The sequence below is a fragment of the Otolemur garnettii genome, unplaced genomic scaffold, assembly GCF_000181295.1.
Source record: "Otolemur garnettii isolate 467f Iridium unplaced genomic scaffold, OtoGar3 scaffold00154, whole genome shotgun sequence".
Lineage (NCBI taxonomy): Eukaryota > Metazoa > Chordata > Mammalia > Primates > Galagidae > Otolemur > Otolemur garnettii.
In genome coordinates, this window is record NW_003852549.1 from 4,473,044 (window position 1) to 4,485,646 (window position 12,603).

Below are 12,603 nucleotides of genomic sequence, written 5' to 3' on the forward strand. Positions count from 1 at the left end.
TGAGCTTAAGCAATTCTCTTGCCTCAGCCTCCCAAGTAGCTGGGACTATAGGCACCCGCCACAGTGCCTGGCTACTTTTTTGTTGGAGTTGTCATTGTTGTTTTAGCTGGCCAGGCCAGATTTGAACCTGCCAGCCTTGGTGTCTGTGGCCGGCGCCTACCTACTGAGCTATAGGCACCGCCCCTTTTCTGTGTTTAGATACATAGTTACTTACCATTGTGTTACAGTCACCCACGGTATTGAGTACACTGTAGCAGGTGTATAGGTGTGTACCTGGGAACAATACAGGTGTGCAATAGATTGTACTTCTGTGTTAATGTATTCTGTAATGCTGATACAAAGATGAATCTCCTAATAACACATTGCTCAGAACGTGCGCCACTGCCCACCCCCAAGCAACATGTGACTCTAATCCCAGAGAAAACCAAGTCTTCTGTACTCCTCAGGTGCCTTCTAAGCAAGCTCAAGTGAAAGTAGTATGAACATATTACCATTCTGCTCCCAGAAACAATAGCCTTTAACTTGAGCATGAATCTATTTGATGCAAGAGTAATGATGTTCAAACCGTAGCAGAAGGTAGAGTAGTTTTCATTGTAATAAAGCTTTATGAGTCAGGGTGAAGGTTGGGAATGTCTCCAGTATAGCTGGAAAACAGCTCAGAGATGAAGTCCCTTATTCTTTGTCATACGTCTGGGCTCTGCCAGCAAGTGATGTGGGACTTCAAGCCCGGTGGACTTTAGAGCCATTGTAGTGTAAAAATAACATCATGCCATCTCTCCAGGGAAACACCAGTTCTTCCTACTGGTATTGGAAAAGAAAGGACACCCTTTGGGAATGTCTTTCCCAAAGGTAAGGTTGATAATGGACTGCGTTTCAGAGCCACAAAATGGGAAGGTGGTAGGATTTGTTGGGCTAAGGCTGAGTAGGGACCTGAGGCCGAGGGCGGATTACCAGCCTTTGAGGACAGTATGGGCAGTATGAAGGCTGCTCTTTAGAAAGATCACCTTGAAGATAGGAAGAGCAGGAATGTTGTTCTCAGGCAAGTGGTGGAATCGGGAGAATGGTAGTATTTAGTTCACCAGAGTCCTGTGTTATCTCAGGGCCAGAGGTGAGAGGCGCCGGAATGTTCTTATGGTCCAAAGGGAAGCCCTGGTTTGCCCTGCCTCCTACACCCGAGTCTCACAACCTCTGCAGCTCCCTGGAGTGGGGAGGCCCAAGGAGTGTTGCCCAGTGCTTTTATCTAGTGTGACCCCCAGGTCAGCAGGTAAGTGTAGCTAGGGGTCTGCCACCTCTCATCCTGTCATTTGCTCAGTTGTGAAAAAGAAATTATTGTTTAGAGAAAAGCAAAGTATTTTTCCACAACCAAAGGTCAGAGAGGTAAGCTAATGAGGAAGCCAGGGAATGTTGAGCAGCAGACACTGATACAGAGTGCTGGGCAAGGGCCAGAGCCTACTGGAGCATCCTGGCCCCAGGAACAGGGGACTTGAAGGCCGGCTGAGAGCTGCCCAGCCTGTTGCATATCTTGAGTCAGCCTCTTGGAAGTGAACTGCAGCCCCTGATGTCCCTTTCTTCCCCCTCCCCCAACACCCCCCTGCCCCACACATACTGCAGAGGACACTGACCCAGGCCACTCCTACTGTGGGTAAACACAGAACTGGGCTCAGTGCTTGTCTGTGCAAGACACTTGACCACTGAGGGATCCTCAGTTTTGTGCATTTTGTGTCCTTCAATCAGTCTGTTGGAAATCTGGGACATAGAGTTAAAAAAACTTAACCTTTTCCAATTTATGTGCATACAGATATTTGGATGCCACGTTTATAATTTGTAGTCAGTTTTATTTCTTATATTTTTATTTTTATTATTATTTTTTGAGATACAGTCTCACTCTGTCACCCTGGGTAGAGTACCTTGCCATCGTAGCTCACAGCAAACTCAACCTTCTGGGCTCAAGAGATCCTCTTGCCCCTCAGCCTCTCAAGTAGCTGGGACTACTTGTGCCAGCCACAATGCCCAACTAGTTTTTCTATTTTTAGTAGAGACGGGGTCTCACTCTTGGTCAGGCTGGTCATGAAGAAGTCCATCTGCCTTGGCCTCTTGGAGTGCTAGGATTGAAATATGGAAACCCTCCAGCATGCCCTACTTACAGTCAGTTTTAAAGATAAAATTTCAGCGGTATTGTTGAGAGCCTGGTGTATATGACATTTGCTGGGGGTATGTTTTTTAATAATTATAATATTAATAGGTATTAGGCTCTCATATGTAGCTTACAGGTTTCCTGTCATGTGGGTGGGTATTTTTCCTTGCACTAGCAACCCAGGATGCCCTCGCTGAGGCATAGCTGCCGTAGGTTTTCTAACTTCTGAGGACACAAGCCCCTCTGCCTGAGAGTGTCCATGGGCTGGGGCTGGGCAGAATAGGTGCCCATTAGTGACCTAGGACCTCTGTTGTGCTGTGAGGTATGTCAGTGGAAACAGGAAGTAGTCGTTCTACTTTTTGAGGGTCTTGAAGTCTTTGACTGATGGAGCAAGGACCTTTGAGGATCTGTGTAATGCTCATATATGTAAAAACAAGGCCCAGAGGGAACATTGAGTTTGCTCAAGGCTACACAGCCAGATGGCATGAAGACAGGGCTGGGACCTCGGTTCCTTGTTTTATTCTTTTAGTACTGTGGGCCAGGGGTGGTTCCAGAGGTAAGGGTAGGTTTGGAGCCTTTGCGGCCCTGGCGTCTGTCTTGTGAAACAGAACCTTTACTGATGGTCTTCAGAGGGATGTAAGGTTCTCTGCTCTGTTTAGGTGGGCAGAGTGGGCCACTCCTTGGCCCAAGAAGTGCTGCCCAGTGCTTTTATCTAGTTCGACCCCCCAGGTCAGCAGGTAAATGTAGCTTGGGGCCTACAGCCTCTCATCCTGTCATTTGCTTTTGGTGTGAGTTTGCTTTTCTGTGCTCACCTCTGCCCTCCCTAAACTGTCCCTCCCTAAACTATCCCTCCCTTGAAACACTGTCCCAGCCCTGATGGATTTCCTCTATGCCTCGCACCTCTGTCTTGAGGACTAAAAACCCAAACACCAGCCTTAAAGCGTTGGGTGTTACCTGGTCCCAGTGCCTCTCCTGCAGAATGTGATGTGACACCTTCTAAAGAATGTTTTCATTGGTCTCTAAGGAGAACAAGATGATCAAATGTCTGATTTCTGTGGAAGTGTAGAAATATTTAATCATTGTCATTTATTCATGGCTTCACTGACTTGATAGATCTTTGAGAATCTGCTAGGTGTCTGCGCAGTGGTTGATGCTGGTGTTCAGAATAGCCTTCACTCGCTTGAGGGATCACAGTGGGTGCTGCGATCATGTCATTTGTGCTACATTTCACAGTAAGTTAGCTTATCTTTACAGATGCAGGGAGATTTTGTAGCTAGCATTTGAACATTTATTAGCCTTCCCCCTCTCCTTCTTGGCAATGCGTAATAACCTGTGATGTCTGAACCCTTCAGTATGATTTGAGTTAAAATACAGAGACCCTCCAATTAAAATACCTGTGTACTGAATGAAATGCTTTATGCAGCTTATCTGCACCCCTGAGGGTACCTAAAGTATGTACCAACTTCAAAAATTCTGAGTCACACCATGTGTGGTGGCTCATGCCTGTAATCCTAGCATTTGGGAGGTTGAGGTGGGTGGATTGCCTGAGCTCACAGGTTTAAGACTAGCCTGAGTCAGAGTGAGACAACCGCCAATCTCTAAAAAAAAAAAAAAAAAGCTGAGGGTATCGTGGCAGGTGCCTGTACTCTCAGCTACTTGGGAGACTGAGGCAAGAGGATCACTTGAACCCAAGAGTTTGAGGTTGCTGTGAGATAAGACACCACGGCACTCTACTGAGGGTGATCAAATGAGACTCTGTCTCAAAAAAAAAATTCTGAGTCACCTCTTATAGTATGAAAGTGTGTTAAGTATGGAATAGCAGTCCCTTCCTTGCCAAAAGCAAATCATTAATCAGTAGAGTTCAAATTACAGACTTTTTTTTTTCCATAGGGTGAAATATTTAGCTCTTCAGGGTTAATTTGCCTATCTTCTTGTTTTCACTTGCTCTTGGCCAAAAGGCCAAGCAGCAGTGAGACCCTTTGTTTTCTTTGTGTGGGGCCCAGTCCTCTGCTGCTGCTCTGATTGCCATCAGACCTCACGCCCACCCCGCGGGCACTAGGTGGATGAACTCTCCTCAGGTTTCCCCCACCCTCTTAGGGCTTCATTCTTTCTCACAGGTCCGTTAACTGCTGTTTACAACCCACCTGTTGTATAGCAGGCACTGTGGTAAACCCACCTCCTCCACTTTTATTTAATTCTTACTCTAACTCTGTGAGGTGGGCCTGGATGGAATAACTGAGGCGCAGAAAGTTACGTGGCTTGTCCAGAATCTTGCAACAAAGCCAAACTTCGGCACAGATCCTTCTGACCCCATCGCCAAAGCTCCTGAACACATGCCACACCTTTGCATCCTGTGACTTTGACTATTGAACATGTATCTGTCTCCCTTCCTAAGGGTGAGCTCCCTCAGGGCTGGCTCTGGGTGCTGAGCACATTAAGGACCTTCTATAAGTTGATTGCTGCGTTCAGCTGAGAGGGAAAAGAGGTTGAAACAGCTGAAGTAGGGGAAGACATAGGGGTGTGTGACTATACCTCCTTTCCACAGATAATCAAGGCTGTGCTCTGAAGCAAAACTGTAGCCTTACACTAAAACAATAATCTGCCATGGTTCCAGGGGGGACAGCATGTGTCCTGACTGGGCAGCCCTTCGACACCATGAAAGTGAAGATGCAGACATTCCCTGACCTGTACCGGGGCCTTACTGACTGCTGCTTGAAGACCTATGCCCAGGTGGGCTTTCGTGGCTTCTACAAGGGCACCAGCCCAGCGCTGATCGCCAACATTGCTGAGAACTCTGTCCTCTTCATGTGCTATGGCTTCTGCCAACAGGTGGTACGGAAGATGGTTGGATTGGACAAGCAGGCGAAGCTGAGGTGAGTCAGAGACATCAATTCTGGTGTCGTTTTGTTTAAAAGAAGCACTATTGTATCAAAATCATGATTTTGATGATATCTTATGGAGAACATTTCCTTTTTTTTTTTGTTTTTTGTTTTTTGTTTTTGTTTTTGAGATAGTCTCACTATGTTGCCCTTGGTAGAGTGCCATGGCATCACAGCTCACAGCAACCTCAAACTCTTGGGTTTAAACAATTCTCTTTCCTTAGCCTCCCAGGTGGCTGGGAATACAGGTGCCCGTCACAATGCCTGGCTGATTTTTTGTTGCAGTTATTGTTATTTTAGCTGGCCTGGGCCGGGTTCAAACCTGCCAGCCTCTGTGTATGTGGCTGGTGCTATGGGCACCCCCACATTTCCTTTTTAAAAATACCTATCTTCTTTTTGATTATGAAGTCATATATTATCATTGTATAAAACTAGGAAAACCTGTATGTATTACATGAAGGACCCTTGCCCATAATCTGCCACTGAGGACACACCGCCGTCTGGTTTGGTGTTTTTCAAGAGAATGCGTTCCACATACTGGTGGCTGTGCTCTCTCTTGTGTCTGCCAAAGTGCTGGGCCAAAACCATAGGTGCAACTCTTGATCCAAGTTTTAGCTTCCGTTTCATCAGCAAAATGCAGAGTATTAGAAGAGCTTGTTTGAGCCAAATAGATTTGAGGAGAAACTTGGGATTTTGGGGACAGAAGCATCTGAGAAGATGCAGGTGAACCCAACTTCTTATGGCTGAGTCTTCCTGAGCATCAGACTTTGGCTTATGTTTGGTTTTTCCCGTAGGTATTTATTATAGAAAGACTAAAAAGAATTGGGGAATAACTGGGATGTTTAGCCATCCCTCCTTTGAAGATTAATTTATTTTAAATCATTTATAATTATATAAGTGTCATGGTTGCAAAGGGCAGTCTCGGTTGTTTGGTAGGAATTTGATTTTTTTGTTTGTTTGTTTGTTTTGAGATGGAGTCTTACTATGTTGCCCTCAGTAGAGTGCTATGGCATCATAGCTCACAGTGACCCCAAACCCTTGGGCTTAAGCAGTTCTCTTGCCTCAGTTTCCCAAGTAGCTGGGACTACAGGTGCCTACCACAACGCCTGGCTATTTTTTGTTCTTGTTTACCTGGCCCGGGCTGGGTTCAAACCCACCACCTTTGGTGTATGTGGCTGGCGCCATAACCACTGTGCTATGGGCACCAAGCTGTTTAGTAGGAATTTGAAACCCTATTGCAACTACGAGTCCCAAATGAGTAAAGTTCCTGTGTGCAGAAATTCTTTAAAGGTGCTTAGAGGTCTCAGGATATTCCCTTTTATAGGCAAGAATTTCATTATGATGGATAGAACTTGTTATTTTTTTAAGGCTTGGGACCAGATAAGATAGCCTAAGGCAGTGTTTTTCAACCTTTTTTATCTCATGGCATTCTTGAACATATAGTTAAACTTTTCTGGCACACTAAAATTATGTTGATTAAAAAAAGGAGTAGAAGGCTGGGTGCTCACACCTGTAATCCCAGCACTCTGGGAGGTAGAGGTGGGTGGATGGCTTGAGCTCAGGAGTTTGAGATCAGCCTGAGCAAGATGAGAACCCATCTCTGCTAAAAACAGAAAAACTAGCCAGGCTTTGTGGTAGGTGCCTGTGGTTCTAGCTACTTGGGAGGCTGAGATAAGAGGATGATTTGGGCCCAAGAGGTTGAGGTTGCTGTGAGCTATGACACCAAGGCACTCTAGCCTGGGGCAATAGAGTGAAAGTCTGTCTCAAAAAAAAAAAAAAAGTAGAAAAAAATATACTTACTATGCTTTGAAATTCTTTTGGAAATATTAATTTAATAATGTTTAAAATTTTTCACAGCACACCTAAGATTTTCTTGCACCAGTGTGCTGTGGCATACCAGTTGAAAATCACTAGTGTAAAAAAGCAAAACAAAACAAAAAAAAATGGGCTGGGTGCGGTGGCTCTTGCCTATAATCCTAGCACTTTAGGAGTCCGAGGTGGGTAGATTCCTCGAGCTCATGAGTTCAAGGCCAGCCTGAGCAAAAGGGAGACCCTTGTCTCTACTGAACTTAGAAAAACTGAGGCAAGAGGATCGCTTGAGCCCAAGAGTTGGAGATTGCTATGAGCTTTGACACCGAGGCACTTTACCCAGGGCAAAAGCTTGAGACTTTGTCTCAGAAAACCCCAAAGAAACAAAAAAAAAAAAAAAAGAAAAATCACTGGCCTAAAGAGGCAGTGTAGATGGAGAGAAAGGCTGGGCACTCAGCCCACCACTTTTTGGAGCAGAAGGCAGAAGGAAGGAAGGGAGGAAAGGGAAGGGAGGAAGGAGAGACACGGCACTACACGGCACTACACGGCACTCTACTGTGGGCAACAGAGTGAGACTCTGTCTCTAAAAAAACAAAAATAAATGAATGGGACAAACAAGGGGAGTGTGGGACCCAAACAGAAGCAAAATTCTAGGTGACTCCAATTTTGTTCCCCAATAAGGGAGAGACATTGCATCTGAGGAGACCTGGAATTTAGTTCTCCTTTAGCCTCCTTAGCTAAGAACAAGATGGGGAGAGAAGATAGAGAAGCAGTGAGTAGCCACATGAGATCTGGGGGAAGAGCTGTGTCCTCTCCTCTGCGCAGAATGGCCCTCTGGCCACAGGACAGAGGCAGTGACTTCTGCCTGCACATGAGCAGAATGATTAGGAATCTGGCTGCCCTTCCCCATGTTTTTCATCTCTTAGTCCGTGAATAGAGTGAAGACAGGTAAGAGCATATTGCTTTTCGGATGAGGAACCATCCAGTACCATGCACTGCATTTCCCCACACTGTCTTCAGAACCCCGAGTTAGTGGGTGTCCTTAAGAAAAGGTCAGGAAATACTTGATGGGTCTCTTGTGAGGAATCACTCTGGGCACATTCATTTCATGTAATGTACTTGTTACTTCGCTTGTTAAAGATGCTTAGAAGTTCTGTAGTAAAGAAGACATCCTATTTAACATTTTCTAAACTAGTTTCATTTTCATCCTGAAGAACAGTGTTTTCTTGTCACCTGTTAGGGAGGTGCAGTCTTGGAGCCTGCAAAGCTCTGACACAGATGTCAGGTCTTCATAGCTGTCACTGTGATCCAATGAAGGGAGAAAGGCAGGTGTTACCTCTGCCTTACAGACGGGGAAAGGAAGGTGTAGGTGTTGACATGCCCCGTCTCATGCAGCTGAGGACTCAGACCCGTGTCTTCTGAGTGCCCCTGCCCAATCTTCTCTCCATCAGACCACAGTTGGGGCTCTAGAATACTTTGTAAGTATCTAAGTATTTTATAATATTTAGAGAGAAGATGAATCCTGAGCAGCAAAAGTAAAGAACTACTTGTGAGAGCCTGTTACGAATTTCTGCAGTTGCATTGTGAATATTTGTTCCAGTTTGAACATGACCCATGGTGGTATTCTACTGTGGCCTCTGGCTGGATGGGGTCTCACACAGTGGGGGTGTTCAGGTATCCTTTTGTGTTCCAGTTCTCATTTCAGTTATACATGTTTATACTCTACAAAGAGCCAGGGCCCCATGTACCTCATTTGGTGCCCTGGCAGATGAAAGTATTCATTATAGAAAGTCAAAGTCCGCTGCAGATCATCATTACATCTTAGATTGAATAGACTTCTACATTTATCAACTGCCACCTTTGTTCTGGCAAACTTGGCAGACTCTGGTTATTGACCCTAATTGACTGTTGCCCTTCAGCAGGTTGACAGAGAGTCTCCAGGGGAGGCCAAAGATCTGGGCTGGTTGAAAGACAGCAGAAACCATTTTAAGCTTTGGTTTTAACTCACAAGCTAGGAAGAAGTGAAGTGAGAAGGAAGGGACTGAGCAGCATCGGGCAACTTCTGTGCATCGTAAATCCACGTGCAAATACTTGTGTGTCTGGCTCCCCTCCCTTAACGATCATAGGTTTATTTCTCTAAAATCAAAAGAAAGTTTGAACTGTGAGCAGTGTCTTTCTAGGAGAGAAAGCCTCACCCTTAGCCACCTCTACTAGGAGACTAGAGTTGTAAAAGAGCTCAGCCCCTAGACATTCTCCTTGTATCTGTCTGTGGCACACAGGCTAGAGCACTAGAAAACAGGAAGCCAGACCTAAGACACATCTTCAACACTGGTGAGACTCAAGGACTATTGAATATGGTAGGTCCATTGTGCTTTTGCTCACAGTTTGAAGAAAATTTATGAGGGGTACAAAGGGTAGTTAGCTGTGGGGTTACCCAGGGGGCTTTCGGAAATCTGTGAGGATGATCTTGGCTGTGCAGGACCAGCATTTAATGGGGGGAGTGTTAGAACCAGTTCAGTCTGTCTTGCCCAATGAAGGACTGCCCCATCCCAGGTGCCATGTTCCTGTGATGACACCTTATACTGGGGCTAGAAGGGATCGTTTTTTGACTTCCAGAAACTCTCAGAGAAGTGTTTCTGATTTCCTGAGAATAGTTTCTCAGACTTTCCCTCATAATCTTGAATCCTTTGCCAGTTTCACAATCCTGCTGGTAGCTGTGGCTGGTGATTTTAAACTAAGGTGACCAGACGTCCTGCTTTTTAACAATTTGTCCTGTGTCCTGTGGCATTTTAAAAAAGTCCTGATTTTTGGAAAGAATGCACGATAAGCTAGGGAAGGGTGGGAGAATGGGAAGGGAAAATACTGTTCGGCTGCTGAAAAGGTTAATATAACTCCGTTTGGGAATGAAGAGGTTAATGTAACTTCATTTAGAAATGAAAAGGCTAATGCAAACTCCCTACTCCCTTCCTGGGCAAGGTCACCCAGGTAGAATCGGTGTCAGAAGGATACTGGCTCCCTCCCTGGCTTCTAGGCAAGGACAATTAGCTCAGAAGGAGCCAAACTGTCTGGAACAAACAAGTAGCCCCCCCCCACCCAGGGTCCCTAACCATAAACAGCTAAGCCAATAGCCTCCCCCGCCTCTGTCAATGGTGTCCCACTTTACCAAAGTTAAAATCTGGCCACCTTATTTTAAACCCATAGGAGATGAGGTGAATGCTTCCATTTTTTGTATTTGTGTGCATTTAATCCTCTGCCTATTTTAATTTCTAATTTAGCCATTTTAGGCAAAACCACTGAGCTTGCAGACCTGCACTATCCATCTTGCCTTCTGTGTTGCTGAGGTTGAGCGGGCTCCTTAGCTGAACTAGGAAATCTTTTTTGCTATTCAGCAATGTTTTGGTTAAAAATTTATTCTAGGTTTTTAATCTCTGATAGTTACATTGCACATCTGTTTGCTTTAGGTTGGATTTTGGGCAGGCAGGGATGGCCTCAGAACTTAGTTTTATTTAAAGCTTAGTAGCAGATACACTTACATATTTTTCTAGTACAGATTTGGTGTTGGGACCATGGGTAATTTTTGTCACTTTCCTTTTAGGGTTTTTTGGGAGTTCTATTTTGTATGTCACTGTCTTAGCTTCAGCAGCTATAACAAAATACTGTAGACTGGGTGGCTTAACAAACATTTCTCATAGTTCTGGAGGCTGAGAAGTCCAAGATCCAGTGTCTGTCCAGTGAGGCCTACTTCCTCATTTGCAGCAGCTGTCTTCTCACTGTGTCCTCAGGTGCCAGAGGGAGAATGAGCTCTCAGAGCTCTTAAAAGAGTGTAATTCTTTCATGAGAGCTCCATGCTCCTGACCTCTTTTTTCCCTAATCACCTCTCAAGGGTCCCATCTACTAATACTGTCACCTTGGAGGTTAGGGCTTCAACATATAAATTTTGGGGAGATAATATTCAATCCCTAGCATTGTGTCTAATAAAAAGAGTATGGGTACTGCACTCAGGCAGACCTAGGTTTGAATCCCAGCACTGCCACTTAGTATCTGTGTGACTTTGTCCACATTATGTGTCATCTCTAAGTGTTACTTCTGCATACAGGAATTGAGTTGTTGCTGTCCATCTCACAGGGTTGTAGGATCCTTAAATGAAACAGCATGTCTAAGTTCTCTCCATTTGTCGTTACATTCCTCTGTTAGGGGACGCAACATGGCCTGATTATACCATGCAGCGGTGTGTTCATAGTGCAAACTCCTCGGCTCAAGCTATTCTCTATCTTAAGCCTCCTGAAGAGCTGGCCTACAAACATGTGCCACCGTGCTGGGCTTCTTATGCTCTTTCTTTAGCAAAGAGCTCTCAGCGTGGCGACTGCTGAGGAGTGAAGATGCCAACTGGTAACTATTCTTGCGTGCTTTCAGTGATTTGCAGAATGCAGCTGCTGGTTCCTTTGCCTCTGCCTTTGCTGCGCTGGTGCTGTGTCCCACAGAGCTTGTGAAGTGCCGGCTGCAGACCATGTATGAAATGGAGACATCTGGAAAGATAACCAAAAGCCAGAAGTAAGCACTGCTCAGGCACAAACATTAGGTCTCTGTGCCCTGGTGTTTTAGGCATTTTTTCATTTCGTACTGCGAAATTAAAAATTAAAATTTTTAAATTAAATTTTAAATTGTAAATTAAAAATTAAGTGTCACATATGGAAACATATTTATCTACTCCAAAATATTGTTTCTAGGCCACTTTACCTGTCAGTCAGAGGATAGTTTTCTGAAAGGATGTTGGTGATAGTTGCACTCACCACCCACCCTGCAGAACATCTTAGGCAGATATTTAATACCCCGAAGTACAGAACCCAGGAGCTTAGCACCCTTTTTGGCCTCTTGGGTGCATAAGGCATGATATTTAACCACATTCGTAGGCACATAGCTTTTGAACTTGACCTGGGAGCTGACACTTCCATATGTTCCAATTTGGATTCTAAGATGAATACATGATACCCATTTCTAGGTTTCATATGGGTATTCAGGCGAATCACCCCAGATCCTAGTGGTAACTACCCTTTCCTCCTTGATCCTTCAAGTGTACTTGCAAGGGCCTAAGTTCTGAAATTACTCATCAAAGCCCTTGGAAGCAATAGCTGTTCCCCACTGATCTAATCTCTGTCTAGTCCTAAACAGATTCTGATTACCTGTGAAGGTGTATGGGTCATACACAATATGATTTATTTGAATTGAACAATAGTTTATCATCCTTATTGATCTCAAAAGTTGATTATTTATCTAGCTGACTGAAGTTTTGATCACGGATATTGCTGTGGCTAACTCAAAGCTTATGAATCAGCAGGGAAAAACTAGTCAGTAAATTCACCATTTTCAGTTATCAGTCACCTTCCGGGGAGAAGGAAGTTTGTAATAGTACCCTGTTTTGTGCGCCCTTGAGATTCATTACAACCAAGTTGAGTCTAATATTCATTGCCTAGAAATCCAAAAGTGTTAAGTCTTTAAAACTTTTTATTGAAGTATTATATACAATGTCATGAATACACATGCAAGTGTGCAGCTCTGTGAGTAGTCATGAAACGTATGTGCCTTTGTAACCAGTGCCCAAATTAACAATTAAGAGCATTAACAGCACCCAGAAAGCTGCCCTCATATCCCTTGGCAGTAGTGTAAGGTAATTAAAGATAGTGATAGTTATATCCAAAGGACTTAGACAGATGATACCTGGCAAGAAAGTAGATACTGGTTGACTTTCCATTTGAGGTGCAGCATTGCTAATAGAAGGCATAT

At 44.6% G+C, this 12,603-nt stretch overlaps 1 protein-coding gene across 4 annotated transcripts in view; it reads left to right on the top strand.

The window, feature by feature from the left end:
• Positions 1-12,603, top strand: part of SLC25A15 (solute carrier family 25 member 15) — a 38,285-nt gene that overhangs the window by 3,369 nt on the left and 22,313 nt on the right. For all 4 annotated transcript variants that reach the window (XR_002775701.1, XM_023519066.1, XM_012811351.2 and 1 more), the window contains 2 exons: positions 4,749-5,007; positions 11,236-11,373. Coding sequence is in view for 3 of the 4 variants with exons in the window: in XM_023519066.1 (XP_023374834.1) it covers positions 4,749-5,007; positions 11,236-11,373 (397 nt within the window). In the remaining variant the exon portion in view is untranslated. The remainder of the gene's footprint in view (positions 1-4,748; positions 5,008-11,235; positions 11,374-12,603) is intronic.